The following is a 27,715-nucleotide window of genomic DNA, read 5'->3' as shown; positions in this document are numbered from 1 at the left end:
TAGAGTAATGAGGTGCACGGGGGGGGGGGGGGGGCTGGCTTTGGAGAAGGTCCAGAAACTGCAGTTTGTCTAAAATACAGCTGTGAGGCTGTCAACTGGGGCTGAGTGTTATGGTCACATTATGCCTGTTCTTCACCAACTGCACTGGGCATCTGGCTTATTCTCAGTTCAAAGTGTTGGTTTTGACCTTTTTAAAACCCTTCCCTGCTTGGGAGTAGGAAACCTGGAGGGCTGCTTGTCCCCGTATATGACTGCCTGTCCACAAAGATTTTTGGAGGATGCCCTCCTTTAGGCACACCTGCCATCTGAGGTGCAGCTGCTGGCTCTGGAAGAAAGGGCCTGTTGGGTTGTGGCATGCCAACTGTAGAGTGCTGTCCACAAGGAGGCCCACCCAGCACCTAGCTTATTTATTTTATTTATTAAATTTATTAATCGCCCGTCTGGCTTGTCGCCCAGCCACTCTGGGCGATGTACAAAGTGTATAATAGAACAGATTAAAATAATAAAATTCTACAGTAAAAACATCATATTTCTAAAAATACCCTAACCCACCCCAAATGCCTGCCTGAACAGCCACGTTTTTAATGCGCGGCGGAATTAAAGAGGGGGCATGGCGGAGTTCCCTATGGAGGGAGTTCCACAGAGTGGGGGCCACCACAGAGAAGGCCCTCTCCCTCATCTCCACCAGCCTAGCTGTCCTGGCTGATGGGGTTTCAGACCCAGGCAAGGACCTTTTAATTTCCCCAAGCTTTTTAATCCTCTCTCACTTGTTTTTATGCTGCTCTTTTATAAAAAGGTTTATTTTATGGTTAGTTAATCTTCCTTGTTTTGATGTTGTTTAATTTGTCATTTCTAATGCTAACTTTTTAGTAAGCTGCCCTTCGAACCTGCTGAAAGGTGGCATATACATCACATGAATAAATGGTGTGTTGAGAGGCTAGCAGGCATGAATTGATGCGTGCATAAAATGGCAAACTTCATTCCAGTTTATTCTAGATTATGTAATTCCTATTCCTTGATTCAGTACTTGAAGCCATTTAATGGGACGTAATGTGTTGAGAATGGACTGGACTAAGTGACCTCCAAGGTCCCTTTTTAACCTGAAAATTCTATTATTCTAATGCAGATAAAAAAACTCCCATTTGGCACCCAAATGTAGGAAGCATTTCACTGCTTCTATTCTTTAACCATCCTTTTTGTGAGTTCCAAATTTTGGGTTGGGTAGAGCCAAAGCAAATCCTTGTAATCTTTATTTTTGTATTGAAATGTTGACATTTGACCCAACCTCTTTGGATGCATACCCAACGTATCAAGAGAGAGAAAACAAATACAAAATCCCCCTCTTGAAACAACAGTTTCGCAATCCCCTTTTCTCCACCGCTGCTTCTGACTCTTACCTTTAGCTTGCTCCAAATAAAGTCACACAGATCTATGCATCCAGTCAAGTATTGTGAAGCAATAGGGACAGTGCTGCTGGATGTCATTATGTCGAAGTGTGTGACATGGTACAAGACACGAATCCTTTTGCATGTCATGAAGGGCCGCTCAGTTCAGGATACGGGGGAAAGTTAAGTAGCAGGATTTCTAGACATGTTGCACAAAGTTGAGAATGTGCAGGTGATTTTGTCTTGGCTTTTGTGGGTTAAAGTGATTTAAGAGAGCTAACCTTGTAAGAGTGATCTTTTTGTGTACGCACCTTTAAAGGCAGCTGTGTGTTTCTTTTGGGGAGCATAGATCGCAACAGCTGGGCATACCAAGTGTCCAGGGAAATGAGAAACAGCTATTAGTTATGAAAGGTAAATGGAGGCAGTCTCTCCGTGCCGGGTACAAGGAAACAGTATAGCCCATTGTAATTTAGTGTACCTTGGAGGTTATCTCAGCCTTTTCTCTAGTTTTTGAAATGGGCCATGTACTATCAAGTTGCTCATATGAAGTATTTAGAGCAGGGATAGACTTACCTGATGCCCTCCAGATGTTTTAGACACCTTCCGTAATCCCTGGCCATTGACCATGCTGGCTGGGGTTATGTGAGTTGTAGTCCAAAACATCTGGAGGGTGCCAGGGTGCCTACCGCTCATTCTGAGTGTCTTTCAGAAGGCCGGTGAAGAAGCCAGAATTTGAGATCTTTACCAAGCCCAGATTTAGATTCCCATGGATGATTTGAGATTGGGAGGCCTCATAACTTCTCACAGTTTGACTCCAAGGCATTGTGCTGTTTTGAGATTTCAGACATTCTCAAAACTTGTTGCTGGCTGCTTTCAGACAGAAAGCTCCTAGCACTAGCAATCATTGTGCAGCTGTTCTGTTTTTCCCTCCTTAGCGTTTTTTTGGGGGAGGGGGTGGAAAGAAAAAGGGTGGAAGAAGCTGTGGGCAAACACAGGAGGGTTATAAGTGGAAGACAATGACGTTTGGGTACTCTGTAAAATTCTGTGAACGTGCAGGATGATCACAGGATAAAGGCTTTGTCTGGAAGCACCTTTCAACCAAGCACTGGATCTTTGCATGAGACAGCAACCTTTGGGAGGGTCTAGTGGTGGAGTGCTAGGTAAAATTGCACAACCCTCTTCCAGGGAGAAAGCTACATCAGTCCTTCCGTACCCCTCTCAAACGGGAGGCTCCCTAATTTGGTGATCGAGCATGCGCATTGCGTGTCTGAGCGTCAGTCTTTGGCATTTCCAGTTTAAAAGGATCTTGGGATTCTGTCTGAAACCTTGGATAGCCTCTCTGCCAACCAGAGGAGACAACACTGGGCTAGACGAATGGATTTCACACAAAGCGTCAAATGTTGGAATTCACCTTGCTTCTTGATAACCATGGGTTTTGAGGGGTGTTTACAACCATGAGGGCTAGCAACGTAGTGTTTGTTTTCAAAGACAGCTGGGATTCTTGAGATCCTAACAGGGGGCTGTAGTATGGCAAAAATGCTACACCTGAGATAAAGCCTCCTGGCTTTGTGCTGCACTAACATCATGTCACCGTGAGATGAGTGGAGTGCGCCTGTAAATGGTTTCTGTTATTAAGTTTAACACAATAGAGTTTGTTCTCTTTTCTTTTTTGCACTGGGGGGGGGGTCACGTTTGATGATCTTAGTTCATTATTTTCCTGCCAAAAAATGTTTGTTGATGATGTAAACCCCTTCTCTGCTGTCCGTTATGGGAAGAAATTGATTTTCAGTTTGTAAATGCTAGATGAAACAACTTAGTAGTACATTGCATCACCCATGTTCTTTTTCTGCTTCTCTCTATTGTAGACAGTCTCTGCAGGCTTTGTACATGAATATGATCTTATTAACTCTTAAAAAAAAAAGAAAGGAGGAGGAGAAGAGAGGGGAAACACTGCCGAGAGCACTTCAGATGGTTTATAGCTTGTTCCTCTGCATTTCCCAGTCTTGTGGTATTAATTAGATTGGGCCTGCTGCAGTGGGAATGGAGCCCTAGAAGGCCTGCAGCAGGATTTTAAATTATCTTTGTGGGTATTTTTCCATGAGCACCACAGCATAAAACATGCCTGGCCTGTAATGTGTTTTTATTACTGCACCATTCTTCCATCTGTGTGGCATGATTTAGCGGAGGGTTTGAGGTGATGGCGAATCTTCTGCTACACCATTTTATTCTTCTTCCCTTTATGTGCAATTTTCTTTCTAAAATTCTGTCTGAATTTTGAGACAGAGCAGCCCCGAGATGCTGAGTGAAATGCCCACCCAGGGTCTGTTGACAAGGTTTCCAAAAAAAATTTTTGTGAACAAAAAGTGGAGGTGCCACATGATGCTGCTTCGTTCATATGCCCCCAAAGGGTAAGAGTTACTGACTTTCTGTGGAGCTGTTCCACTGCCCCACATTTATAGTTACAGATATCGACCTAAATCTCCTGCCTTGCATAGGTAATAGTAAGCCAGGAGTCTGGTTTGGGCCTCCTCCTAGTGTGAGATGCTAAGCCTGAGACCTCTGAGACTGCATCCTAGAGTAATAAAGGAACTGGCAGAAGAGCTCTCAGAACCACTGTCTATTCTCTTTGAGAAATCATGGAGGACGGGTGAAGTGCCAGATGACTGGAGGAGGGCTCATGTTGTCCCTCTCTTCAAAAAGGGTAAAAAGGAGGAACCTGGGAACTACAGACCGTCTGACATCAATCCCTGGGAAATTTTGGAGCAGATGATAAAGCGATCCATCTGTAAGCACCTTGAAAACAATGCAGTGATGTCTCGAAGCCAACATGGATTTGTCAAGAACAAATCCTGCCAGACGAATCTGATCTCATTTTTTGATCAGGTAACTTCCCTTGTGGACTGTGGGAATGCTGTGGACATCATATACCTCGACTTCAGCAAAGCTTTTGACAAAGTGCCCCATGATCTCCTGATGAGCAAACTAGCGCAAATTGGGCTAGATGAAACAACGATCCGGTGGATCCACAGATGGCTACAGAATCGGACTCAAAGAGTTCTGATCAATGGGATCTTCTCAAACTGGGGAGAAGTAACAAGTGGGGTCCCACAGGACTCAGTCCTGGGCCCAGTGCTCTTCAACATTTTTATGAATGACATGGAGGAGGAGGTGCAGGGAATGCTGATCAGATTTGCAGTTGACACAAAATTGGGCGGGATAGCTAATACTTTGGAAGACAGAAACCAAATTCAAAGTGATCTTGATAGACTGGAGCGCTGGGCAGAAAACAACAGAATGACACTTAATAGGGATAAATGCCAAGTTCCACACCTAGGAAAAAGAAACCAAATGCACATTTACAAGATGGGAGATACGTGGCTCAACAACATGACAAGCAAAAAGGATCTTGGAACTGTGGTAGATCACAAGCTGAATATGAGCCAACAATGTGATGTGGCTGCAAAAGAGGCCAATGCTCTTTTGGGCTGCATTCATAGAAGCATAGCTTCCAAAACCCGGGAAGTACTAGTTCCCCTCTACTCAGCACTGGCTAGGCCTCATCTGGAGTACTGTGTCCAGTTCTGGGTACCACACTTTAAGAAGGATGCAGACAAACTGGAGAGGGTTCAGAGGAGGGCAACGAAGATGATCAGGGGACTGGAAACAAAGCCCTATGAAGATAGAGACTGAAAGAACTGAGCATGTTGAGCCTTGAGAAGAGAAGACTGAGGGGAGATAGGATAACGCTAGTTGAAAGGTTGTCCCAGAGAGGAAGGCCAGGATCTCTTCTTGATCATCCCAGAATGCAGGACACGGAATAATGGGCTCAAGTGACAGGAAGCCAGATTCCGGCTGAACATCAGGAAAAACTTCCTGACTGTTAGAGCAATACGACAACGGAACCAATTACCTAGGGAGGTAGTGGGCTCTCCCACACTGGAGGCATTCAAGACGAGGCTGGACAGCCATTTGTCAGGGATGCTCTGACTTGGATTCCTGCACTGAGCAAGGGGTTGGACTCGATGGTCTTGGAGGCCCCTTCGAACCCTACTATTCTATGATTCTATGGCCCTTGCCAGACTGTCTGGCTTTCCTGGCTTTTTTATTTTATTCCTTAAGATTTTAAAAAAATAATTATTTCTTTTAGCTGGGAGGCTGGCATGCTACGAAATGAAAGGCTTCCCTCCAGCACCACCTTTATTTGAGTTCAACAGAGGGGTTTTGTGTGTTGGGGCCTAGATCCAGCCACCTCGGCCTTGTACTCAGGTTCTTGGGGAAGTTACTTTTCTTTTAGACTCACCGGTTTGCCTTCTGGGATATGGGTGTCTTGTGACCGTCCCTGCTCACCATGCCTGCCATTTATGAAGGGACAAGCCCCAACCCAGGGCAGCCTTTTTATGAAAGTGCCCACAGCACTCTCTCAAAAGTCCAGATGTGCACACCAACCCAAAAAGGTTGGGGACCCGTATGCTAAACAAACAGAAATGGTTTGTTTCATGTGTCATCCGAACCGGGCACCCTGGCTTGTTGCTCCCAAACAAGCTAGGATTCATAAGCCAAGATCAAACACTGGTTTACATACAATCCTGGCTTATGAAGGGAGTAACAAGCCAGGATTCTGGGTTCAGATGACACACTAAACACACCACATCTGGTTTATTTAGCAACTTGCACTAGCAGGAAGAGCCAAGCGGGAGCAAATGGGCTACAGGTAGAAGCACACAGCTCATTCCCCGGAAGCTGAGATTCACCAGAATCCTGGCTTACTGTTCCGTGATCATGCAGACATTTAAAAAAAATGTTCATGGTTGCTCCTGACAAAATCTCACCTCTGTTTCTGTAGTCTCTTTCCTGATTGGCAAGCCTAGAGCAGTGGCTACCCTCGTGAGACTGTAGGGTTTTCCTGTTGCTTCCCTGCACTGAATGATCCAGTTGCACACCCATAGAGAGATGTGGCAGAACTGTCTATCCCCCTCAAACTGAATGACTGGAACAAAGGCAGACAAGGACATCAGGTCACACACAGTCGCCATCCTCTGTCCATGTCTGCTTCAGGATCATGAGAGCTGTTAATTACGCAATTGTAGTGGCACTCTGTTTTGACATTACTGTTCTCTGGAAATGCGACCATAAGGCAGAATGGGAGGGCAAGGATCATGTCCTCTCTTTCCTGTTGCACATGCTTCCTCTTCGTGTGTCACCTTTTTTGGATATGGCCCCCGGAACATTTTTCTTCTGCTTTTTATTTGATTGATTTAGAGCATTTTCACCCCGCTGTTCAGCCAAAAAAAGCGCACGGAGCGGCTTACAAAGAGAGACCCTGCAAGACACGACACAAGAGGAAAAGGGACAGGGAAGAAAGCCCGGTCAGGCACTAATTACGGAGGTCTTATAACAAGCGGCTGGAAGGGGAAATCTTCCAAGGAGAGGAGGCAGCAAATACTGCCGGTGTCTCCGCTGAGTTGATGGAACGGCCGGTTTCTCTTCCTTTGCTGCAGCCTGATGGAATGGCCATTCTTGGATGATGGTTGAGGGAAGGAACGGAAAGGTGGATGGAGCTGGCATTCTAATGCAGTTGTGGGCAGCAGGTAGATCAGAATCTCCTGGCAGACCTGGTGATTTGCCGCAGATTGGCGAGGGTTCTCAGCTCCCAACAGCAAAAACGAAAAGCGCTCCACCCTCCCACCCACCCCCAAATTAGGCTTCAGAAATCAAGAAACGATGGGGAGTGAAATAGGAGTAGGTTTTTTGGGTGCAACCTCCAGTTCTAGTACTGAAAACCAAGTCCTGGGCTGAGCACCCTTGTTTGACCATTCTAGATCCCCTTCTTGAGCCACTGTTTTGCAACTGGCTCTGCTTAGTGGCCATCAGGGTTTTAGTGAGAAACTAAGTAGACCCTGCAAGCCTAAAGTCTGCCCACCCCTGCTCTAAGGCTCATGTGAAGGGTAATTTTAGATATCAGGAGGTCCAAGATGGATGGTTGTCCCTAGTAAGCAACTCACCCCCAAGGAATTAGATTGAAGGTGGAGATTGAAAGCTGCCTTATACAGGACCACTGGACCACGTAGACCTGTTAATTCTTTACACCAGGGGTGTTGGACCTCTTTCAGCCTGAGGGCCAAATTCTACTTTGGAGAAGCTCTCGGGGGCCACAGTCCAGTGGGGGTTAGGGCCGAGGGCAAAAAGGGAGGGACCAAAACTGTCAGTATATTTCAGCTTAAAGCTGTTATTGCCAGGATCCTTAGGAGAGGCATTTCAGCTTTTTAGAATGGGGAAAAATGTTGCGAAAGCCAGGAAACCACCAAATGACTGGGGGGAAAGGCATGGGGCCATCTGGGGAACTCCAGGCAGGCCGGATATGGCCCCCAGACATGGGGTTCTGTGCCCCTCGTCTGTGCCGACTGGCAGCGGCTTCCCAGGGTTCCAGGCACAGCTCTTTCTGGGTCTACCTGGAGATGCCGGGGATTGAGTGAGGGACCTTGACTAGAATAGGAAGTAAGCAGCGATGATGTATTTCATTTACTTGCATAGAGGAAAACTCGTTCTTTTTGTGTGTTTTTAAAGATGTCATCTTATGATATTATTTAGATTGGTTTCTGCATGTCATAGTTAATGATCAAGGTCATAACATTTGGCGGATTGACCTGCCGCAGAGCCAGGGGTGGGCTTGATTGTCCTGTATAGATCCAGTCCATTCCTCTTAGCTGGCAGACACAGCTCTGGATGGAGGCGGGCTAGATGCAGTGAGCTACTTTGATTCCATCTCAGCCTCTTTCCCTCCCTCCCTCTCCTTAAAAGCCACGCATTTATTTCTTTTCCGTGCTCTTTTGAACGAACGTGCCAAAGCAATCTGTTCTTTGGCCTGCACTGTGCTCTCTTCTCAGGGATGCTCCAGAGAGTCTGGCATTTCCAGCACGATGTGTGTATTATTTCCCTCCACCCCCTCCCACCTTCAGCTGAAGGGCCGGCTCTGCCCAGGCTCCACTTCGAGCAATCTAAAGCAGATGTTGTACCGAGGGGTCATCATGCTTTTTTCTCTTGTCTTTCTCCTGTCCTTCCAGAAATGGCGTCGGATGTTCCTTCCTTGGGTGCCGCTTCAGGGACGACTGGACCAGGCACACATTCTGGAGGAAGCGTTGTCCAGAGAACAAGCAAGCGGAGGTTGGGGTAAGATGGCTCTCGATGACTTGGAATGACGCTGCTCTGGGGGTACTGTTTGCTCATTGGTCTGGGTCAGGTGGAAGGACACCCACTCGATCTTGCATCTCAATTTCAACATTTGAGGAGCTCTATGTGGGGCAGAGGGGTTTCCAAACTTGGCCTGCTTTCACGTTTTCTCAGTGTAAGCTTTGACGTAAGAGAGAAGGATGCAGTTGGAATAACTGTTGTTGTTGTTGTTGTTGTTCCTCAGGCTCGATTTTGATGATGACAGTGAAGGGAACAGTAAATTTCTCAGGTGAGCCAATCTTCTTTTGGCAGGAGGTGGACCTCAGGGCTAGTGCTGAGCTCAAATGGGGTAAGGGCTGGTTCTGTGAAAATGTTCATTTAAAAAGGGAGGAGTTTTCAGCAGCTTTCGGGGGATTGTTGTGCAAAGACTGAGAAACAATTACATTCTCAGAGTGATCCCTGAGTGGCTAGGATCACCCATGTGACTGGCACAGGACTCATTGTCCTCACTGTAATGTGCTTTGTCTTGCCCTTATTGATAGATCACATACCGAAGTCCCATAGACTACATAGCATTGCAGCATAGTATGTGTTCTATGGTATGTGGTCCCTGATTAGCTATTGCACTGATAAAGTCGCAGTTAAAAGTAACTGTGGTCGTCAGCAGGAGAAACACACGTTCTCCAGAATCTAGAATGCTGACCATCTCATCTGATCTTTGATGGAGGGCTATGATCTTTGCACATTTATTCAGTATCTTTGCCCTTCTGAACTGACTGCCCTTCTTTTGCATTGGATGACCCCAACCTTTGGAGTATTTGGGGGAGTGTACAATCCTGTTTTCTGCAAATTGCAGATCTGACTATGGGGCCAGTCATATTTTTTAGGCTAACCTACCTTGCAGGGTAATTGTGCTGATAAAATGGAAAGGGAGGGGAGAAAACCATGTATGACACTCTAAGCGCCTTGGAGAAACAACAGGATATTTTTAAAAATCTAATAAATCCAGGCACTGGGATGGTAAAATAATTCTCTATTTGAGTCATAGATTCTGAGGGCAAAGGTTGTTTCCGGGCCCTTTCTTACAGAAAGCCGTGGTTTTATAGGCACTGTATTTGCCGCTATGCTCTGTTTTTATCCTTTCCGTTCTGTAAGCTAGGTTTTTGTTTATCTTTAGTTACAGAAAAGGTTACAAAGCACCTTGATTCATATATCTCCTCCTCTCCCTCAATTGTTTTCCTAGATGTGATGACGACCAGCTCCCCAATGACAAAGAGAGGTTTGCGAGGTAAAAATTTCTGCAACCCTGCCTTGGGGAAACATCAAGGCATGGCGCTACATTGAAAACATGTGTCGTTCATGTGCAAACTTCAAGTGGCATTTATTCATGTCTGTTCTATTTTTAGCATCCAAGTTGACCCAGATCTCCCCCACCCCACCACCATGCCTAGGAAAGCACTGCCTTTTGAAACAGCAGTGCAAAAGGCCTTGTCCAATGGACTTGGGGACTACAGTACTTTTGGGGTTGGGTTTATGTTGAGTTAATTAAAATTATGCATGTGCCTTTTAAAAAAAAAACTATTTTATTAATGTTCCAGGTGCTTTTCAAACAGCAAAACTCTCAGAGAGGCTTGCCAGGGAAAATGAGAAGAGGCAGGGAAACTGAGGCAGAAATAAAGAGGAAGTTCTACTGGGGCCTGCCCTGTGTTCCCAAAAGTTGGATCCAGGGGCTTGCTCAAGTCCAGTTGCCCTCATGCCTCTGGCCTTCTGGGTGGGTTGCTTTGCCCATGTGCCCACCCAGTAGCTGTTTTCCTTCTTTTTGATCTCTAACCTGCCTTGAAAACGGTTGTGCAAAGTTCTTTTTTTGTGCAGAGGTAGGCATCTGTGTTTTGCTTCCAGACTCTGTTGCCCAGAACGACATTCGACATCGGAGGCTTTGGGGGGCATAGCAGGCTTGTCCGCCTTCCCAGAACACTTGGAAATCTTCCAGGAGCTTGGTTTGAAGAGAGCTTGTTTCACAGCTCAGAGGTCAAAATCGGCCTTTAAAAAAAGAAAGTTCAACCGACTGCTGATACCCTTGAGATCTGTCAGAAGCAGGAAATCTCTCACCCCACTAGCTCTTTAATTGAGGAGGGGGCGGGAGACATGCACCACCTTATGCTAGCAGTAGGCCCCCATGAGCTCAGGGGTTTAGCCTGACCCTCAGAAGCTCAGTCTCAGCTTTTGCAGAACACAACTCGATGGGACCCCTTCCTCTCACTGTGCTCCTCAGTGATTCATAGATCTTTAACACCCCCTCATGGTGTGAACCGCCCTAGAGGCTGTGCCAGAGATTCGCCCCCCCCTTCTGTAACCCACCCTCTGATGTGCCTAGTCTTGGCCCATGCCTAAGAGTCAGCTGCTGGGGTGTGTTAGAAGGGGAGGCTTCAGCCAGCTCTGTGTGTTTGCATCAAAAGACCCTTTTGACAGTTTGTCTGGGACCTACGAGGAGCCAGTAGGATTTGATTCTTTGCCCAGTTCAGATTTTGTCTTAAAACTGGCAGGAGTTGGAACATGTCTTTTTTTTCCTCGGCAGAGCTGATGAGAGTGAATTGAGAGGTGCAGAGACCTATCACCTTTGTGTATGTAAAAGTGGGAATCACTCCTCTTAGGCAATCTAGTGACATCCATCTGTGTCCCATAATTCCACCAAGAGTGCAGCAAAAGCACTGAATGTGGTGGTGAGTGCAGGATTCGGCTTCCTGAGAATCTCAGCTTTACTTTTTTAATTGAGTTTCTAGTCCTTATGGCCATTGTGATAATGTCCTGTGATAGCTCAGAAGCCAGGACTGTGGCTGAATCAGGTCTCCTTTCAGTGGGTGAGGGTGGGGTGTCGGTGCCCTTCTGAACTCCTGACCCGTCTTCACGACTAGCAGAAAGAGAATAAATTATGCAAAGCAGCAGAATAAATTATGCAAAAAAGAATGCACATATTTGCATAGGTTGGGAAATTTGGTTGGGTGAAGCATTTAAAAAAAAAAAAAATTAGAAGCACTGGGGTAGACCTGGAGTTTGTCTGTAGTCTCAGTTTGCTGCAAACTCAGTGTTACTATTTCTCAGCTTCAGAGGATGACTTGGATTTTGAGAAGGGCATATATTCTCCCCCCGCCCCCTCACATTGCTGCTCCTGGACCAGTCAGTTGCTGGAAAGTTTTCTCAAGGCAGCTTACATAGTCAATACCACAAAACCTTTTTATAGAAAATCAGTACCTTATGTATGATTTATATTAGTCTTACTTATATTTATTAGTCGCCTATTAAACTAGCCCTCTCCTAGGCTTTATTTCATCTTCATCAATTTATACACCACTCCCTTCAGCGGACAAACAGTTCCCAGGCAGCATACAAAGACTGAGTGAAAAACAACAGTAAAAAGAACCAGGTAAAGAGAGAGCAATAATAAATAAACAACAGGGCAACAACAGCCATTTAAAATGGTTTCACTGCAGCTTAAGAATCAAAAGCTTGGGGAAATTAACAGGTTGTCCCCTCATGCTGGAAAGATGGTGGAGTTGGTCCCGGGCGAGTAGGAGGGCTCCCTTCCATAATGGCGTAATTACGTTCCTCTGGGGATGCTGTAGAACGCGTGGAGGTTGGTTGCTCTCACAGCAGCCTGGTGAGGGAGGCTAGACTGCAAGGAAGTGACCGGCCCAGGGTCATCCAGTCATCTTCAGGGCCAAGTGGGGACATTGCTGGCCAAGTCCAGCATCCCAGCCACTAAGCCACCCTGGCTCTCCATGTCCAAGTTGAACAGTTGCCCTTTGCCTTTCTTACCCATAATCCCTCAGAGGCACTTTTGTCTCCTACGCCTATTATTATTAATATTATATTTATTTACATCCCACCTCTTTCCTGATATCTGGACTGAAGGCGGCTTGACAACATTAAAAACTTGTACAGTTAAAGCATATAAATAGAAATATACAAAAATTAAAAATAGAATTATCAATAATATTAAAACTGTTTAAAATATCAGAATTTAAAAACAATATAAACAGTAGTACCAATCCACCATATTCTCATAGGTCCAGACTATCTATCCTCACAGGCCTACCGAAACAAAAAGGGTTTTGCCTGCTTGCGGAAACATGCCAAGGAGGGTGCCACTCTTGCCTCCCTGGGAAGGGAATTCCAGAGCTTTGGGGCCACCACCGAGAAGGCGCTTTCCTGCGTTCCCCCCAGGAGAGCTTGTGATGGTGGTGGGAACGCGAGAAGGGCCTCCCCTAAAGATCTCAGGGCATGAGCAGGCTGATAGGGGAGAATTCGGTCTTTCAGATAACCTGGGCCTGGGCCGTATAGGGCTTTATAGGTCATGACCAGCACTTTGAATTGTGCCCGGAACCAGACCCGGAGTCAGTGAAGCTGTTTTAGCAGGGGAGTGGTATGCTCCTTGTAGCCAGTCAACAGTCTGGCAGCAGCTCTTTGAACCAGCTGAAGTTTCCGAACACTCTTCAGAGGCATCCCCACGCAGAGCGCGTTACAGTAATCCAAACGGGATGTAACTGAGGCCTGTGTCACTGTGGCCAAGTCAGGCATCTCAAGGAATGGGCACAGCTGGCACACTCGCTTTAACTGTGCAAATGCACTCTTGACCACCACTGAAACCTGGGCCTACAGGCTCAGGGCTGAACCCAGACATACACCCAAGCTGCAAACCTGTGTCTTCAGGGGGAGTGTAACCCCATCCGGCACAAACGACTGACCAGGAGCACCTCTGTCTTATCTGGATTAAGCTTCAATTTGTTTGCCCTCATCCAGGCCATTACTGCCAATAGACCCCAGTTCAGCACCCCAACAGCTTCCTTGGAATTAGATGGAAAGGAAAAGTAGAGTTGGGTGTCATCAGCGTACTGGTGACACCGAACCTGCAAACTCTGGACAACCTCTCCCACTGGTTTCATGTATATGTTAGATAGCATGGGGGACAAAATGGAACCCTGAGTAACCCCACAGGCCAATGGCCAGGGGGTTGAACAGAAGCTCCCCAGCAGCCCCTGCCTTTGCACATTGCAGGGGCTGGTTCCCTGGCATTGGAAAACAAGTTCTGGGGCTAAACTCTAGAGAGCCTTCAATGAAATGAAGCTACCATTGTGCAGCATCCTCATTCTTCCTGCACCTTGATGCCATCTTGTCTGTCCCCTTTATTCTGACCATCCATTGCCTTCTCTGCCCCCCATCCCTGTTTTGCCCCTCCTCAAGCCTTTTCCATCTCTCTCATGCCATTTTTAAGCCCCTCTGGGCAAGGACCCCATTCCATTTATACATGTATTTATTTACGACATTTTTGCCCCGCTCTTCAGCCAAACAAAGGCTCCAAGAGTGGCTTACAGAGATCAGCAATAAGACGGTCCCTGTCCTCAGCTGTATAATCTAAAAGATGCAACACAAAAGGAAATGGGATTGGGAAGGAGGAGGAAAATAGCAAAGCTCAGACACCAGTTCTTAGGTTCAGGGTTCCTGCAGGTGTTCTTTCTAGCAGGGAGAATGTGTGCAGTACCTAACGAACTGCAGTGGCTGCTACGTAATAGTTCAGTAGAGTGGGCAAAGCCACGCGCCTTGCCTTCCACTTCTTTATGGGAGAGCTGCACAGATCAGTTGGGTTTCCTACTATTCACCCACCTTTTTTCTTCCCCATTGGTTTAAATCCCTTTTTTTTCCATTTTTAGCTTAGCTCACCAATTTTATTTCTAGGTCTGATGATGAACAGAGTTCAGCGGATAAGGAAAGGCTGGCCAGGTAGGAGAATGGAGTTGTTGTTTTTTAAAGCATGGCAAAGCGTAGTTCGTTCGCCATCTCCTCCTCCTCTTCTACCACCCACCTGCCTCCTCTTAATAGTCTCTCCTTCCTCCCCGTTTCCCTCCTTAATCGAGGACTTGAAACTTGACCGAGGCTACGGGAAGTCAAACAGTTCGGTCGGTGCTTTGACGGGGGCCATGTTCAGCAGCCTTGAAGAAACGGGGTGAACGACAACAGAGGAGGAAGTATTAGGTGCTGGAATGGGGGGGGTGCCAGTAAGAAAGGATGGAGGCGTGCGTGGAGATGCGCCCCCCCTTTCAAGCCATATATGTGGGCGCCTCCATTTCTGACTTACTCACAGGTTCAATGCAGCAAGTTACTATAAGTGCAAACAACCAAATGGGCCTTCGCAAGAGGGTAGGAAGCTGCCCACCCTCGTGAAGATAGAGACACCCTGATGGTGCCAAATCCCCCCCCCCACGAGCATTTCCAGCCCCCAGGCTAAAAGTGGATATGGACGAGCAGCTTCTGTGGCAGGGGGAACTTGGGAGCAGGACGTTTTTGCGGGGTGATAACGGGGCCTTGGCTCACCCCTCTGCCCATTCCCTTGCCAAGGGGGTCCTCCTTCGAAACCCATTGATGATCATCGGACTGAGCTAGGTGTGCTTGCCAAAGTCTTTTACCTCTTTGCTTTAAGAGGCCCAGGAGGTGAAGAGAACATTTGGCCTGTGTTAATAACGAATGCTTTAAAAAAATACTTTTCTTCTCCTTTTTTGCAATTGAATCTTGACTGTGTTCCAAGAGCTGGCATCTAACATTGCTGGGAATGTCATCGTCATCGTCCCCCCTCCCCCCCCGGAACTCATATTTCTTTTTTTAATTTAAGGCCCAGGGTTGCCTCAATCCACATACGATTTTGGGGTCTCCCATGGGGGACATGATGGGCAGAATATTTGGACGTGCTTTTGTGGTGGAGGAGAAGGCTCTGTGCAACCTAACATTTCCAACGGGTTTTCCTCCGTCTGCTCGGTAGATTCACACAAGTGCAGGGCCAGGGCTGTCTAGCCACACTGTGCGGGCCACGGATGGTCCTGTGTGTGCCCGGTTTGCTCGGGGCCACTGAGCGATTCCATTCTGCTGAGTTGCATGTGTATGAAGCCGTCTGATGCCTGCACATGGTGATCCATCTGAGAACACGCTGAGGAGAATAGGCGAGCTGGAATCCTACAGCTAGTCTGGCGCTCAGATGGGACACGGAGATATGTTGGAAGAATTTTTCCCAACGTCTTTTGCTCCCCTTTCAGCTCGCTTGAGAGCTCTAGGCACTGTCCAGGGAGGGAGAAGGTTGCCGTTAAAGCTGTCAAAGGACCCATTTAAAAAGCAGTAAAGATGGATACTTTAAGCCTTTTAAAAAATTTAAAACACACAAACGTGTGCTTTTCCTTCTTCGCTTCATCATCCATCCAGTCCCATCTCCCATTCCATGCTTCCCATGCATTGGACTCGTCCTGTAATATCTAACCTGTTTGTTTTCTCCTTGTAGGCAACCCAGCATAACCTCTGGGTGGGTGGGGTGGGGCAGTTTGCATAACGCTGGCTATAATCGTTGCCTTTTAAGGGGGCTGCGTCCTGTCCTCATGGCCTTTAATGCCTTGCGAGTAAATTCAAGGGCCTTGTTCAATATAGGGATCAAAAACAGCCACCACTGTTAAAGGGCATGTCTACACTAGGCACTTAAAACTGATTTGGAATTGGTTTTGGTGCCCTGGCTCTCATTTTTGTGTGAAGGTTGCTGAATACACTTAACTAGGGAACTCTTAACCCTTCCTAGGGCTGTTCTTCTCAGAACTCCCGAGAAGGGAGCCAAGACATGAACAGGTTGAAAGGGGTAGCATAGACGTGTGCAGAGATGTGTTTGCTTCCCTGCAAGCAGCATTCGGAGGTAGCCTGCCTCTGGACCTGGAGGTTCCATTTAGCCATCACGGCACATAATAGCCACTAATAGCCTTTGGCCGTTACCATCATGCCCTGCCTGTGAGCTTCCCAAAGGTAAACTGGCTGGCCACTGTCAGAGGCATAATGCTGGGCTTAGATGGGCCTTCATTCGAGTCCAGCGCAGCAGCTCTGAAATTCTTAAGCATTTGGACTATGATAATCCTCTTTTGCTCCTTTCCCCGTTGCATGCCTGGCATGAGTCTTCTTCAAGCCCTAACCACGATTCCAGGCCCGGTGTCTGCTCTCCCTCCCTCCCTCCGTTTCCCCACCCCCGTTTTGCAACCGTGTGCCGACTTGGCCCCGTGAGTCCGTTTTGGCTCGCTTCTGAAGCCTGCGCCTCCTTTCTCTGTTTTGCTCCCTGCCCCCAGGGAAAACCACAGCGAGATCGAGCGCCGGCGGCGGAATAAGATGACAGCTTACATCACGGAGCTCTCGGACATGGTGCCCACGTGCAGCGCCCTGGCCCGCAAGCCGGACAAGCTCACCATCCTGCGCATGGCCGTCTCGCACATGAAGTCCCTCCGGGGCACCGGCAACACCTCCACTGACGGGACCTACAAGCCCTCCTTCCTCACCGACCAGGTCTGGGTCCGTGGCGCTTCGGGGGGAGAAACCGCGGCCCCAAGAGGCCCTTGACACAGCACACAGGCGTGTTTTTGAACCCGTTTCAGTTCGAGGGCCGTGTTCCCTGTCAAAGAAGCTTTCGGGGGCTGCAGTCGGGGGGCGGCGGCCGGGGGGCTAAAAATGCCAGCATATTGTAGCTTCCTGCCAGTAATTAAGCCTTGGGAGAGGCATCTCAGCCTCCTCAGAATGGGGGAAAGCTGCACAAAACCCAGGCAACCACCAAGTGATCAGGAGCTGGGCGTGGGGCCACCTTGGGACCTGTTGAGAGGCAGATTAGGGCCCCAGAAGGGCTGGATTTGGCCCGCAGATCCCTGGTATAAAAAGAGTGGCGTTGGGCGCTCAACTCAGCACCTGAAGAAGCTCAGTTTTCAGCCCCTCTCTCTCCTTTGTGCCTGGGGGCAGCTTCATTCCTTTCCTATGCTTTTTTGTCCTCGCAACGTATCTATTGCTTTTAGGAGAGACACCCCCTCTTTCTCACCCCCTCTTTCTCACCCCCACAAACTTCTGGTTTTCTCACCCCTGTCCCTGGGGGATTCCTGCCAGTGTTTTGTCCCGATGTTGCTTTTGGGGGAATGCCTGGTTTGAACTGTTAGGCCCAGCTTTCGTTCCACTGTGCTAGTAAAAGTACCCTAAAGCTAACCATCCATTTCCTAATCGACCCTGCTTCAGAAGGTGCGGTAAACTAGGCCATTGCGGAGTGAGTGGCTGCAGCTAGAGTTGCCAGCTTCTCAAAGCCACCCCTGTGACTGTGCCTTTAACAGCCATGCGACCTGCTTTCATCTCCGTGCAGCTGTCAAGCTGCAGATAAAGACAGAATAGCAAGGGCTGGTGGAAAAGTTGACGACTCAACATCCAGTTGGTGGAGATGAGCTTTCAGTACCTTGTAATATTGGTTGTGGGGAGGGTGACGGAGTGATCCTTGGTGGGAGAACAGCACTGGGTGCAGACGTGTCCCTATTTTCATTTGTGAAACAGCCCTAGTCCATTTATTTGTATACTGCATTTCCACAATACGCTGTGCTCAAAGCGGCTCGCAAAAAACCAAATACAATAGCCATAATTATACATTATGAATTCAGCTACAGTTCATTTAAAATGTAAAGAAATACAAGATATACCAGCAGGTTAGTTAACAATATCCAATACCAATTATATTCACATTAAGCAATTCACTAAATAGTTCATGTTAAGAGACCTACTGATAAGGTACCTCATCTGCATCAAACTGACAGCAAAGTAAGGGAAAGAAGCCCCCCGCCCCCCACAAGGCACTTCAAATAGCGGACCCTCAAGCAATAGAAGGAGACCCTCCTCTCGCCTGGATCCCTTGTCTTGAGCCAAGAAAGGACACCCTCTTGCCCATAGCGGATCCTCTCCTGGCTGACTCTTGGCAGCACAGCAGCAGGAGAGGCAAGATGGGGAAAGCCTTTCCTTGGACAGATGCCCTCTAACTGTCCTAAAGACGGCACAGACACCTTCACAGACACACGCGCGCGCGTCCCCCCCCCCCCCCAGTAGCAGCAGCAGCAGCAGCAGCAGCTGCTCCCTTAGGGAGGCTCCTAGGGGTGGGGCAAGGCAGGCAGAAAAGCCAACACAGAGTCTGTCTCCCCCATTGGAGGGTATGCTGGCTGTTAGTGACAAAGGAGAGAGCATAGCAAGCATCTTACCCTGGGGAAGCCTGAACTACCTCGCACGTGCTGGAACAATTGGTGGCAGCAGTTTAATAGTGCGCTCTGTCTGTCTCATCCTACAGGAGCTCAAGCACTTGATCCTGGAGGCGGCCGACGGGTTCCTCTTCATTGTGTCTTGCGAGACCGGCCGGGTGGTCTATGTTTCCGACTCAGTGACGCCCGTCCTGAACCAGCCCCAATCGGAGTGGTTCGGCAGCACCCTCTACGACCAGGTGCACCCCGACGACGTGGAGAAGCTGCGGGAACAGCTGTCTACATCAGAGAATGCACTCACGGGTGAGCTGCCCTGTCCTGCTCTGGTGCCTTTCTGCCTGCTGGGATGGCGCGTGTTGCATTTCCCCCTTTTCCTCTCCGGACAGACGGAGGAACGGGAGCCCGTAAGTCCACAGGTGTGGGGAGAAACTGGGCTCGCTCCTGTCACAATAAACCATCGTTTTATCGTGATGCCCTAAGGTAGCCGTGGTGTAGAAAAGAAACTGTATTCCAGACTCCCCGCACCTGGTAAAATTTTTGCCCCAGCACAGCAGTAAGAGAAGAGGGACTGTTAGTTACAGCTGAGAGCTATTGAGCTGTGCGGGGAACAGAAATCTCCTCCTGACTAAAGAAAACACTCCACACGACTGGAAAAATCCGAGACACCCAAGAACTGTTGTTGTTGTCGTTATTCCATTCCTATAAAAACTAGATGCCAGGTCTTACAATTTGGGGATACTGCTGCTTTCCCTCTGCCCCATCCCCCAACCTTACCCACTTGTTGAATATTTAGCCAATGCTGCCCATATTTTCAAGCTTTGTTCCCCACATTTTCACAAAAGCTAGAAGCTTGCCCGCATCTACATGGCAGACTTGTTTTCAGAAAACGTAGGAAGCTGCCTTGTGCTGAGTCGGGCCCTGGGCCCACCTAGGCCAGTACTTTCAACACTGACTGGCAGCAGCGGCTCCCCAGGGTTTCAGGCAGGATCCGTTCCTAGCCTGCCTGGAGATGCCGGGGATTGACCCTGGGACTTCCTGCATGCAGAGCAGGCGCTCTGCCACTGAGCTACGGACCCTCCCATAAATCTGAAGGCTCCGGGTTTGCTTTCCCGAGCAGAGATGACTCGACTTTTTTTTTATTCCATTCCTCAGGTCGTATCCTTGATCTGAAGACTGGGACGGTCAAGAAGGAAGGCCAGCAGTCCATGAGGATGTGCATGGGCTCCCGGCGGTCCTTCATCTGCCGGATGAGGTAAGGACAAGACAAACGGGCAGGCTGACTTCTAGGCCCCTGCTGTGGCTCCTGGTTCATTAACGAAACGTGCCCCTAGCCGTGCCTGAGATGGCAATCGTGAAAGCATAATAAATCTTGTACCGAGAGAACTGGATGCACCAAAGCTTGGTTGAGACCTAACACCGAAACATGGCTTGTTTGTGGGGATGGATTAGAACATAAGGACGCAAGAAGAGCCCTGCTGGATCAGACCAAGGGTCCATCTCATCCAGCATTCTCTTCACACAGCGGCCAACCAGCTGCCCACGGGGAATCCACAAGCAGGACACGAGTTCAACAGCACCCTCCCGCCCATGTTCCCCAGCAACTGGTCTGCATAGGCCTTTGGTACTGGGGGTAGCATAAAGCCTTCAGGATTAGTAGATTCAGACATAATGACAAGCCAGATTTCCAAAAAAGACACCACGGCTTAGCATTATATGCGAACCAGGCCAGTGTCTCTCTCGTTCTACTTCTGATGGCCAAAGGAAAGATCCAGAAGGTATGTCTTGTGGAAATGTTTCTTGTGCTCTGTTCCTTACCCGCTTTCTGCTTTCCTTGCTCGACTTCATTCATTCTCGCTGCTCCCTATTCCTGGAATTCTCTTGCAGAGTATTTGTGGATGGTTGGTTAAGATACTGTTTTTAAATCTCAGTTAAAACCTTTTCTCTTTTCCAAAGCTTTTGGAACATTAGTTTTGATTTTATTCATCGCTTGGTAACACTGATTATTTAATTTTGTAGTGCTTCCTTTGCCCATTGGGTGGATTCCCTTCCTTCCCTTTTGGTTTTATATTGAGTTTTTATTAGAACTTACGCCTTCATGGCAGGGATTTCCTGTTTTATTGTTTTATACTGTACAGTGCCATGTGCATTGATGGCGTGATATAAATTAATAATAAACATGCAGACAAATCTGGCACTCCTCTCAGCAACCAAGCAATTTGACCTGTAAGACACCACAATTGTTCCACAATTCCCCCCGTGCAAAACAGTGCACTTCCTTCACAATAAGACCTGCCAGACTTACTTCAGCCTCGAAAAATGTGTTCTCTTAAAAAACTGAATCCCCTCTCGGGACTTCGATTTAATGGAAAACCTTCCTGATCGCTTTGCTGGATATATTTAGATGCTGTCCCTACATGTTGTACTCATAGGTTCATAGAATAGTAGGGTTGGAAGGCCATCCAAGGCCATCGAGTCCAACCCCCTGCTCAGTGCAGGAATCCAAGTCAGAGCATCCCTGACAGATGGGCTGCCCAGCCTCATCTTAAATGCCTCCAGTGAGGGAGAGCCCACCGCCTCCCTAGGGAATGGGCTCCGTTGTTGTATTGCTCTAACAGTCAGGAAGTTTTTCCTGATGTTCAGCCGGAATCTGGCTTCCCATCTTATGTTCTTCTGTGGATTTACTAGCTGTAGAAAAGGCATATTCCACAGTAGGGAAAGAGACAGGAACTAAACCTGCCCGGATCCTCACGCCCTTATATAAATCCACGGTGTGGCCGTGTTGGGACGGTTCTCGTCATCCTCTCTTGAAGAAGGTTAGCGGAGAGCTGAGGAAGGTGCAAAAAGGGCAGTCCAAAAGGATCAAGGGGGAAGGAGCTCTTTCCCTGTGGAGAAAGGGAGAAGCATTTAGGGCTTTTTAGTTTAGAAGAAAAAAGCCAAGTAAGAGAAAGCATGATTGATGTTTAGAAGGGCCATTGCTCAGTGGCAGAGTGCATGGTTTGCATGTGGAAGGTTCCAGGTTTATTATCATTATTACTGTTATTGCATTTACATCGTGCCTCTTTTCCCCTTGCAAGGAAGCCAAGCTGGCTTGCATGGGCCTCCTCCTCCTCTCCATTTTATCCTCAACAACCCTTGAAAATGGTCCAAAGTCACCCAGTGAGGTTCATGGCCAAGTGGGGACTAGAGTGCGGATCTCTCAAGTCCCAGTACAACACTGTAACTGCTACACTGAGCCACAGGTTTGATCCCCAGCTCCTCTAGGTTCTGCTGGGAGAAATCCTGCCCGAAGCCCTGGGGAGCCGCTGCCCATAGGCGTCAACAGTACCGGGCTAGTTGGCCCAAAGGTCTGGCTTGGTGTAAGGCAGCTTCCTCTGTTCTCATTATGCGTGGAGAGGACAGGGCGACATGTTCCTCCCTCTCTCGCCGCACTAGAACCCCAAAGGGGACACCCCACGAAGCTGAATGGTGGGACATTCAGGGCAGATAAAAGGAAGCACTTCTTTGCCCAGCGCATAGGGAGAGCTACGGAATTCACTACCACATGGTCTGGTAATGGCCGCCAACTTGGATGGCTTGAAAGGGGGATTTGGCTCATTCTGGGAGGAGAACCAGATTGATCAGCAACTGCTTCCTCTGATGGCTCAGGGGAAGCTCCCTTTTCCGAGGCAGGATCAGGCACTGGTGAAAAACGACAGGAAGCAGGGATGTTGCCTCCTCTGGGTCTTGCTTGTGGGCTTCCCATTGGGGCATCTGGTGGGCCAGCACGTGAAATGGGACACCGAGCTACTTGGATCCTGGACCTGATCCGGCAGGGCTGCCCATAGGATCTTCATTTACACCAGCCTTCCCCAAACGCATGTGCTTTAGTTGATTTGTGGCCTGAAAAGGCGTGGGGCAGGGGAATGTGCATTTCTGGGAAGCTTCTCTGCCTGGTGGCAAGGAGGCCGTTCTGACGTGTGATGGGCTGTTGGGAGCCTGGTCCATCAGGAGGAGGAGGCAGAAACATCTTCCTGGGCTCAGCCTTTGTCTGCTTGGGCTCAGATGGAATGACTGACACACACACCCCGACCCCCGGCTCTTCTCTCTGCAGGTGCGGCAACACCGCGGTCGACCCCGTCTCCATGAACCGCCTCAGCTTCATGAGAAACAGATGCAGGTAATGTTGGGGGCAGGTTGCAAGGGAGAGTCACGGCAGGACTTTAAAGACTGGAGTGGGGAATTAATCCAGTAAGGCCGCGATCCTGCGCACGTCTAGACAGAAGGAAGTCCTACAACTCCCAGCATTCCCCAGCCGTTCATAGGGTTGCGCCTTAAGAAACGCAGATATATCTCTTTGTAGAATATCAAGACTTTGTTCGCACGGGAATTAAGCTCAGTGATACGAAGGCAGCTTTCAAGGGAAATTTTCGGTCTGAAAAGTAATGGTTGACTTCCAAAGCGAGGACTTGGCGAACATTGCCCCTTGTTGTTCTCCATGGCTGGCTCTTCTAGCTCAGCCTCCCCCAGCCTGGGGCGTCGGACTACAATCCCCATCATGCCCAGTGTCTGCTGGCTGGGAATGATAGGGGTGGTAGTCCCAACACATCCAGAGGGTGCCAGGTTGGGGAAGGCTGCTCCAGCTTCTGTCTGTGTCCTTGATGCATTTGCTGTGCACGCAACAATTCTGAGATTTGGGGAACGGAATCCCCTTCCCTGCCGTGGGGGTGGGGTGGAGAAGCTGCCGGCAGCCTCAGGCATGGCCAGCGGCCAAGAGGTCAGCTTGCAGAAGTAAACTTGTGCTGAGTCTGACCGAGCACAGGTAAGAACCCACTATCAAGCCTACTCTGTGGCTGTGAGGGTGGAAAAGAGACAGTTCTTTTCCACCAGCATTGCATCTTCTCAGTGTCGTCCAGCGGAGATTTTCCGAGTGGTTCGCGGCCTGTTACATTCTGGGCCAGGGCGAGAGATGGAGGAACCCTCGGTGGCACGCTGTGACGAGTTTGCATGGCACTTTGAGGATAAAGTCGCTCAGATTCGTCATGAATTGGACACCACCATTACTGCAGTTCCATTGGTAGAGGTGATCAGAGCACCGTCTGGTCCAGTTTTATTGGATGAGTTTCAGTTAGTGAGGCCTGAGGATGCGGACAAGGTGCTTGGCCAGGTCCGGTCGACCACTTGTGTGCTTGACCCTTGCCCTTCATGGCTTATTAAATCAACCTTGGAGGGGATGTCCAGCTGGGTCCAGGAGGTTGTAAATTCCTCCTTGAGAGAGGGAGTGGTGCCTGCTGCTTTAAAAGAGGCGGTAATTAGACCACTCCTGAAAAAGCCTAACCTGGACCCAGAGGATGTTAACAGTTATACGCCACTGGCCAACATCCCCTTCCTGGGCAAGGTGCTTAAGCGGGTGGTTGTAGGACAACTCCAGGCACTGTTGAATGAAACAGATTATCTAGATCCATTTCTGTCAGGCTGCAGGCTTGGTTTTGGAACGGAAACTGCCTTGGTCGCCCTGTGGGATGACCTCTGCCGGGAGAGGGACAGGGGGAGTGCGACCCTGTTGATTCTTCTGGACCTTTTAGCAGCTTTCGATACCATCGACCATGGTATCCTTCTGGATAGGTTGTCTGGGTTGGGAGTTGGAGGCACTGCACTACAGTGGTTCCGCTCCTGCTTGGATGGCCGATTCCAGAAGGTGGTGCTGGGGGATTATTGCTCTGTGCCATGGCAATTGTGCCGTGGGGTTCCACAGGGCTCTGTTTTATCCCCTATGCTGTTTAACACCTTTGTGAAACCACTGGGGGAGGTTATCCGGAGGTGTGGGCTGAGGTGCCATCAATATGCGGATGACACCCAGCTCTACCTCTCTTTCTCATCAAAACCAGGTGAGGCAGTGGCTGTTCTGAATCAGGGCCTGGGCACGGTAATGGACTGGATGAGGGCCAATAAACTGAAACAATCCAGACAAGATGGAGGTACTGTTAGTGGGTGGTTCGTCTGCCCGGCTAGGTGATATTCAACCTGTTCTGGAGGGGGTTGCACTCTCCCTAAAGGATCACATTCGTAGTTTGGGGGTGCTCTTGGATCCAGAACTGTCACTTGAGGCACAGGTGAACTCAGTGGCACGGAGCACTTTTTATCAGCTTAGGCTGGTATACCAACTACGCCCTTATCTGGACAGAGATAGCCTAGCTACAGTTATCCATGCTCTGATAACTTCTCGTCTGGATTACTGCAATGCGTTATATGTGGGGTTGCCTTTGAAATGGTCCGGAAACTTCAGCTGGTCCAAAATAGGGCAGCAAGACTGTTAACAGGGACTGGCCTGCGAGCTCATATTACGCCAGTACTTTTCCAGCTGCACTGGCTGCCAGTCCATTTCCGGGCCCAACTCAAAGCACTGGTATTAACATTTAAAGCCCTTAACGGCTTGGGGCCAGGTTATCTGAAGGATCGCCTCCTCCCATATGTGCCTGCCCAGACCTTAAGATCATCGTCAGCGGCCCTCCTCCGTGAGCTCCTGCCAAAGGAAGTGAGGCGGGTGGCTACTAGGAGGAGGGCTTTTTCTGCTGTGGCACCCCGGCTCTGGAATGAGCTCCCTAGTGAGGTTCGCCTGGCACCTACATTGTATTCCTTTTGGCGCCAGGTGAAGACCTTTTTATTTTCCCAGGCATTTTAGCATTTTAGCTTTCTAAACTTTTAGCTTTGCTGGTTTAAATCTGTATTTTAAACTCCTGCACTGCTGCTAGGTTTTATTGTGGTTGTATTGTTATATTGTGGTTTTAATGTTCTATATATTTTAAATTGTTTTATTGTGTGCTGTTTGGTTTTAATTTTTGTGAACCACCCAGAGAGCTTCGGCTATTGGGCAGTATAAAAATGAAATAAATAAATATCCAGACTCTTGAGCCAGGAGGCGGAAGCTGCTGGCGACATCACCACCTGACCCTTCTGTCAGCAGCCCGAGCCCCTCTCTCTGCTCCTTGTCAGGAAAGGAGTTCCGGGCAGGGGAGCCACGTGCCAGCAGATTCCCGTGAGGATGCAGGTTGTGGAACTGACATTTTTCTTGGTGCAGAATCTGGGTTCCTTTACCGTGAAGTTCTCTCTCATCCTTTATTCTCAGTGAAAACAGCCCTGACAACAGGTGAATCTCAATCTTTCTCTCTCTCTTTGTGTTTTCCCTAGGAATGGGTTGGGTGCCGTGAAAGACGGCGAGCCCCGTTACGTCGTGGTCCACTGTACAGGCTACATCAAAGCCTGGCCGCCAGCAGGTAAGGCACATGAGCGTTTCGTTCCAGAAGATCAAGCACAGGGTGGGAGTGGTGGCGGCTAGAAGTACATCCCAGCTTTGGGGTTCAGAGATGCTGCTTAAACGCTCCCAATCCTTCACGGTTCAGAAGTCCGTCAGGTGCACTGGTCTTGTCCTCTTCCCTTGCCCCCTCCTCTATTTCTCCTATCCTGCCAGCCCAGTCGGGCTGATATTAATCCCGCCAGATTATCGGATTGGATTCATAGCCGGGTTACAGAAGGTGTCAAAGGTTGGGATGGAATTAGATTGGCTTTCTCCGCCCATTTCTTTTTCTCTGTTTCTCTCCTTAGTGGCTGATTTTCCCAGGCTGGTGGGGTGGGGGCAATGCAGACAAATCAGCCACTACGCAGAGAGAGAAGCCAGGAGGAATGAAGAACTAGAGCGAGTCAGTCACTGGCTGTTTTTCCCCTTGCGCTTGGCTGCCTTTGCTTTCTGTCGATAGGAGAAGGTCTTCAGAACTCTCAGCAAAAAAAACCTGGGCTGCGTTTATTCCTTATTTTAAAATGTTATTCCTCCATTTGTATCCCACCTTGTACCAGACAGGCCACTCAACAAGATCAGCCTCGGATGGCCTTCTCTCTTTCCCATCAGCCAGGACAGCTAGGCTGGTGAGGACAAGTGAGAGGGCCTTCTCTGTGGTGGCCCCCACTCTGTGGAACTCCCTCCCTAGAGAACTCCGCCATGCCCCCTCTTTAATGAGCTTCTGCCACGCATTGAAAACTTGGTTGTTCAGCAGGCATTTGGGGTGGGTTAGGGTATTTTTAGAACATGATGTTTTAATGCTTAATTTTACTGTTCTGGATTGTTGTATTGTTGTACATCGCCTAGAGTGGCCGGGTGACCAGCCAGATGGGCGATTAAGAAATTTAATGAATGAGTTGTTTGATTAATATAAAAATGACAACGAGTCGCCCTTAAAAACCACTAAAAACCAAAATACAGCCAGCTGGGAAGAGCATCGTTTGGCTCCGAGCTCAACTCCTTTTTGTGTCCCAGGGGTTTCGCTGCCGGATGATGACCCGGATGCCGGCCAGGGAAGCAAATTTTGCCTCGTGGCCATTGGCAGGTTGCAGGTAAGTGAGCTGCTTGCCCCAGCTTTGAAACAGGGCGGAAGCTGGGATGCTGGACTGCCACCAGCGCTCTGCATAGCTGCACTCAGGAGTCCTGAGGACCACACGGAATGCAGGCCCGGAATCACAAATCCCCATTTGCACTGGGGCGGGAGCAGCCAAGGCCGGGAGATGTTCACTGGCTTAAGGCCACCTGGTGAGGTGGCAGCAGAGGTAAGATGCAGAACAGGACATTTTCCCGTTTCCTCCCTGCCCCAGCTCCTGGGGAAAACTGGCCACAAAGAAAGAGATTTGCAGAGAGAGCGAAAAGGATAGCGAAAGCCCGTCGGTGGTGCCTTCTGCTCAGCGTGTGCGAGACGGCAGCCCACTTCTGTGTATTTCTCCGTCCCGTAGCCCCTTGCTCTAGCTGTAAACGAATGTCAAGGTTAGGAACAATGTCAAAAAACGAGAGAAGCTATGCTGGAGTGCCTGAAAATGCTGCAATAAGCCCAATGCATTTCGGAAAGACATTTCCGTCCTCAGGGGCCGTTCGTCTTTCTCCATGTCTAACTTGAAAAATCTTACTGATACTTCCTCTGTTTTGAACTACCTGAGTCAACACACAGAGAAAGACGAACGGCCCCTGAGGAAGGAAATGTCTTTCTGAAACATGTTGGGCTTATTAAAGCCTTTCAGGCACTCGAGAATATATTCTCTCGCGTTTTTTGACACCTTTCCCCTCTTGGTGTTTTAAGAGTAGGAGCAGCC

General features: G+C 48.8%; 1 protein-coding gene across 5 annotated transcripts in view; it reads left to right on the top strand.

Annotated features, from left to right (window-relative positions):
* Nucleotides 1-27,715, top strand: part of ARNT (aryl hydrocarbon receptor nuclear translocator) — a 42,934-nt gene that overhangs the window by 3,479 nt on the left and 11,740 nt on the right. For 4 of the 5 annotated variants that reach the window (XM_084823695.1, XM_084823694.1, XM_084823692.1 and 1 more), the window contains exons 2-11: nt 8,447-8,552; nt 8,797-8,841; nt 9,796-9,840; nt 14,283-14,327; nt 16,691-16,904; nt 18,700-18,913; nt 19,763-19,862; nt 22,701-22,766; nt 25,775-25,860; nt 26,895-26,971. In XM_084823695.1, coding sequence (XP_084679821.1) covers nt 8,447-8,552; nt 8,797-8,841; nt 9,796-9,840; nt 14,283-14,327; nt 16,691-16,904; nt 18,700-18,913; nt 19,763-19,862; nt 22,701-22,766; nt 25,775-25,860; nt 26,895-26,971 — 998 coding nt within the window. The remainder of the gene's footprint in view (nt 1-8,446; nt 8,553-8,796; nt 8,842-9,795; nt 9,841-14,282; nt 14,328-16,690; nt 16,905-18,699; nt 18,914-19,762; nt 19,863-22,700; nt 22,767-25,774; nt 25,861-26,894; nt 26,972-27,715) is intronic. The other variant, XM_084823693.1, reaches the window with a different exon arrangement.

The sequence above is a fragment of the Heloderma suspectum genome, chromosome 17, assembly GCF_057233095.1.
Source record: "Heloderma suspectum isolate Gila_16-S chromosome 17, 16-S_ref, whole genome shotgun sequence".
In the NCBI taxonomy this organism is placed as follows: Eukaryota; Metazoa; Chordata; class Lepidosauria; order Squamata; family Helodermatidae; genus Heloderma; species Heloderma suspectum.
This window is presented reverse-complemented; position numbering and strand designations above follow the sequence as displayed.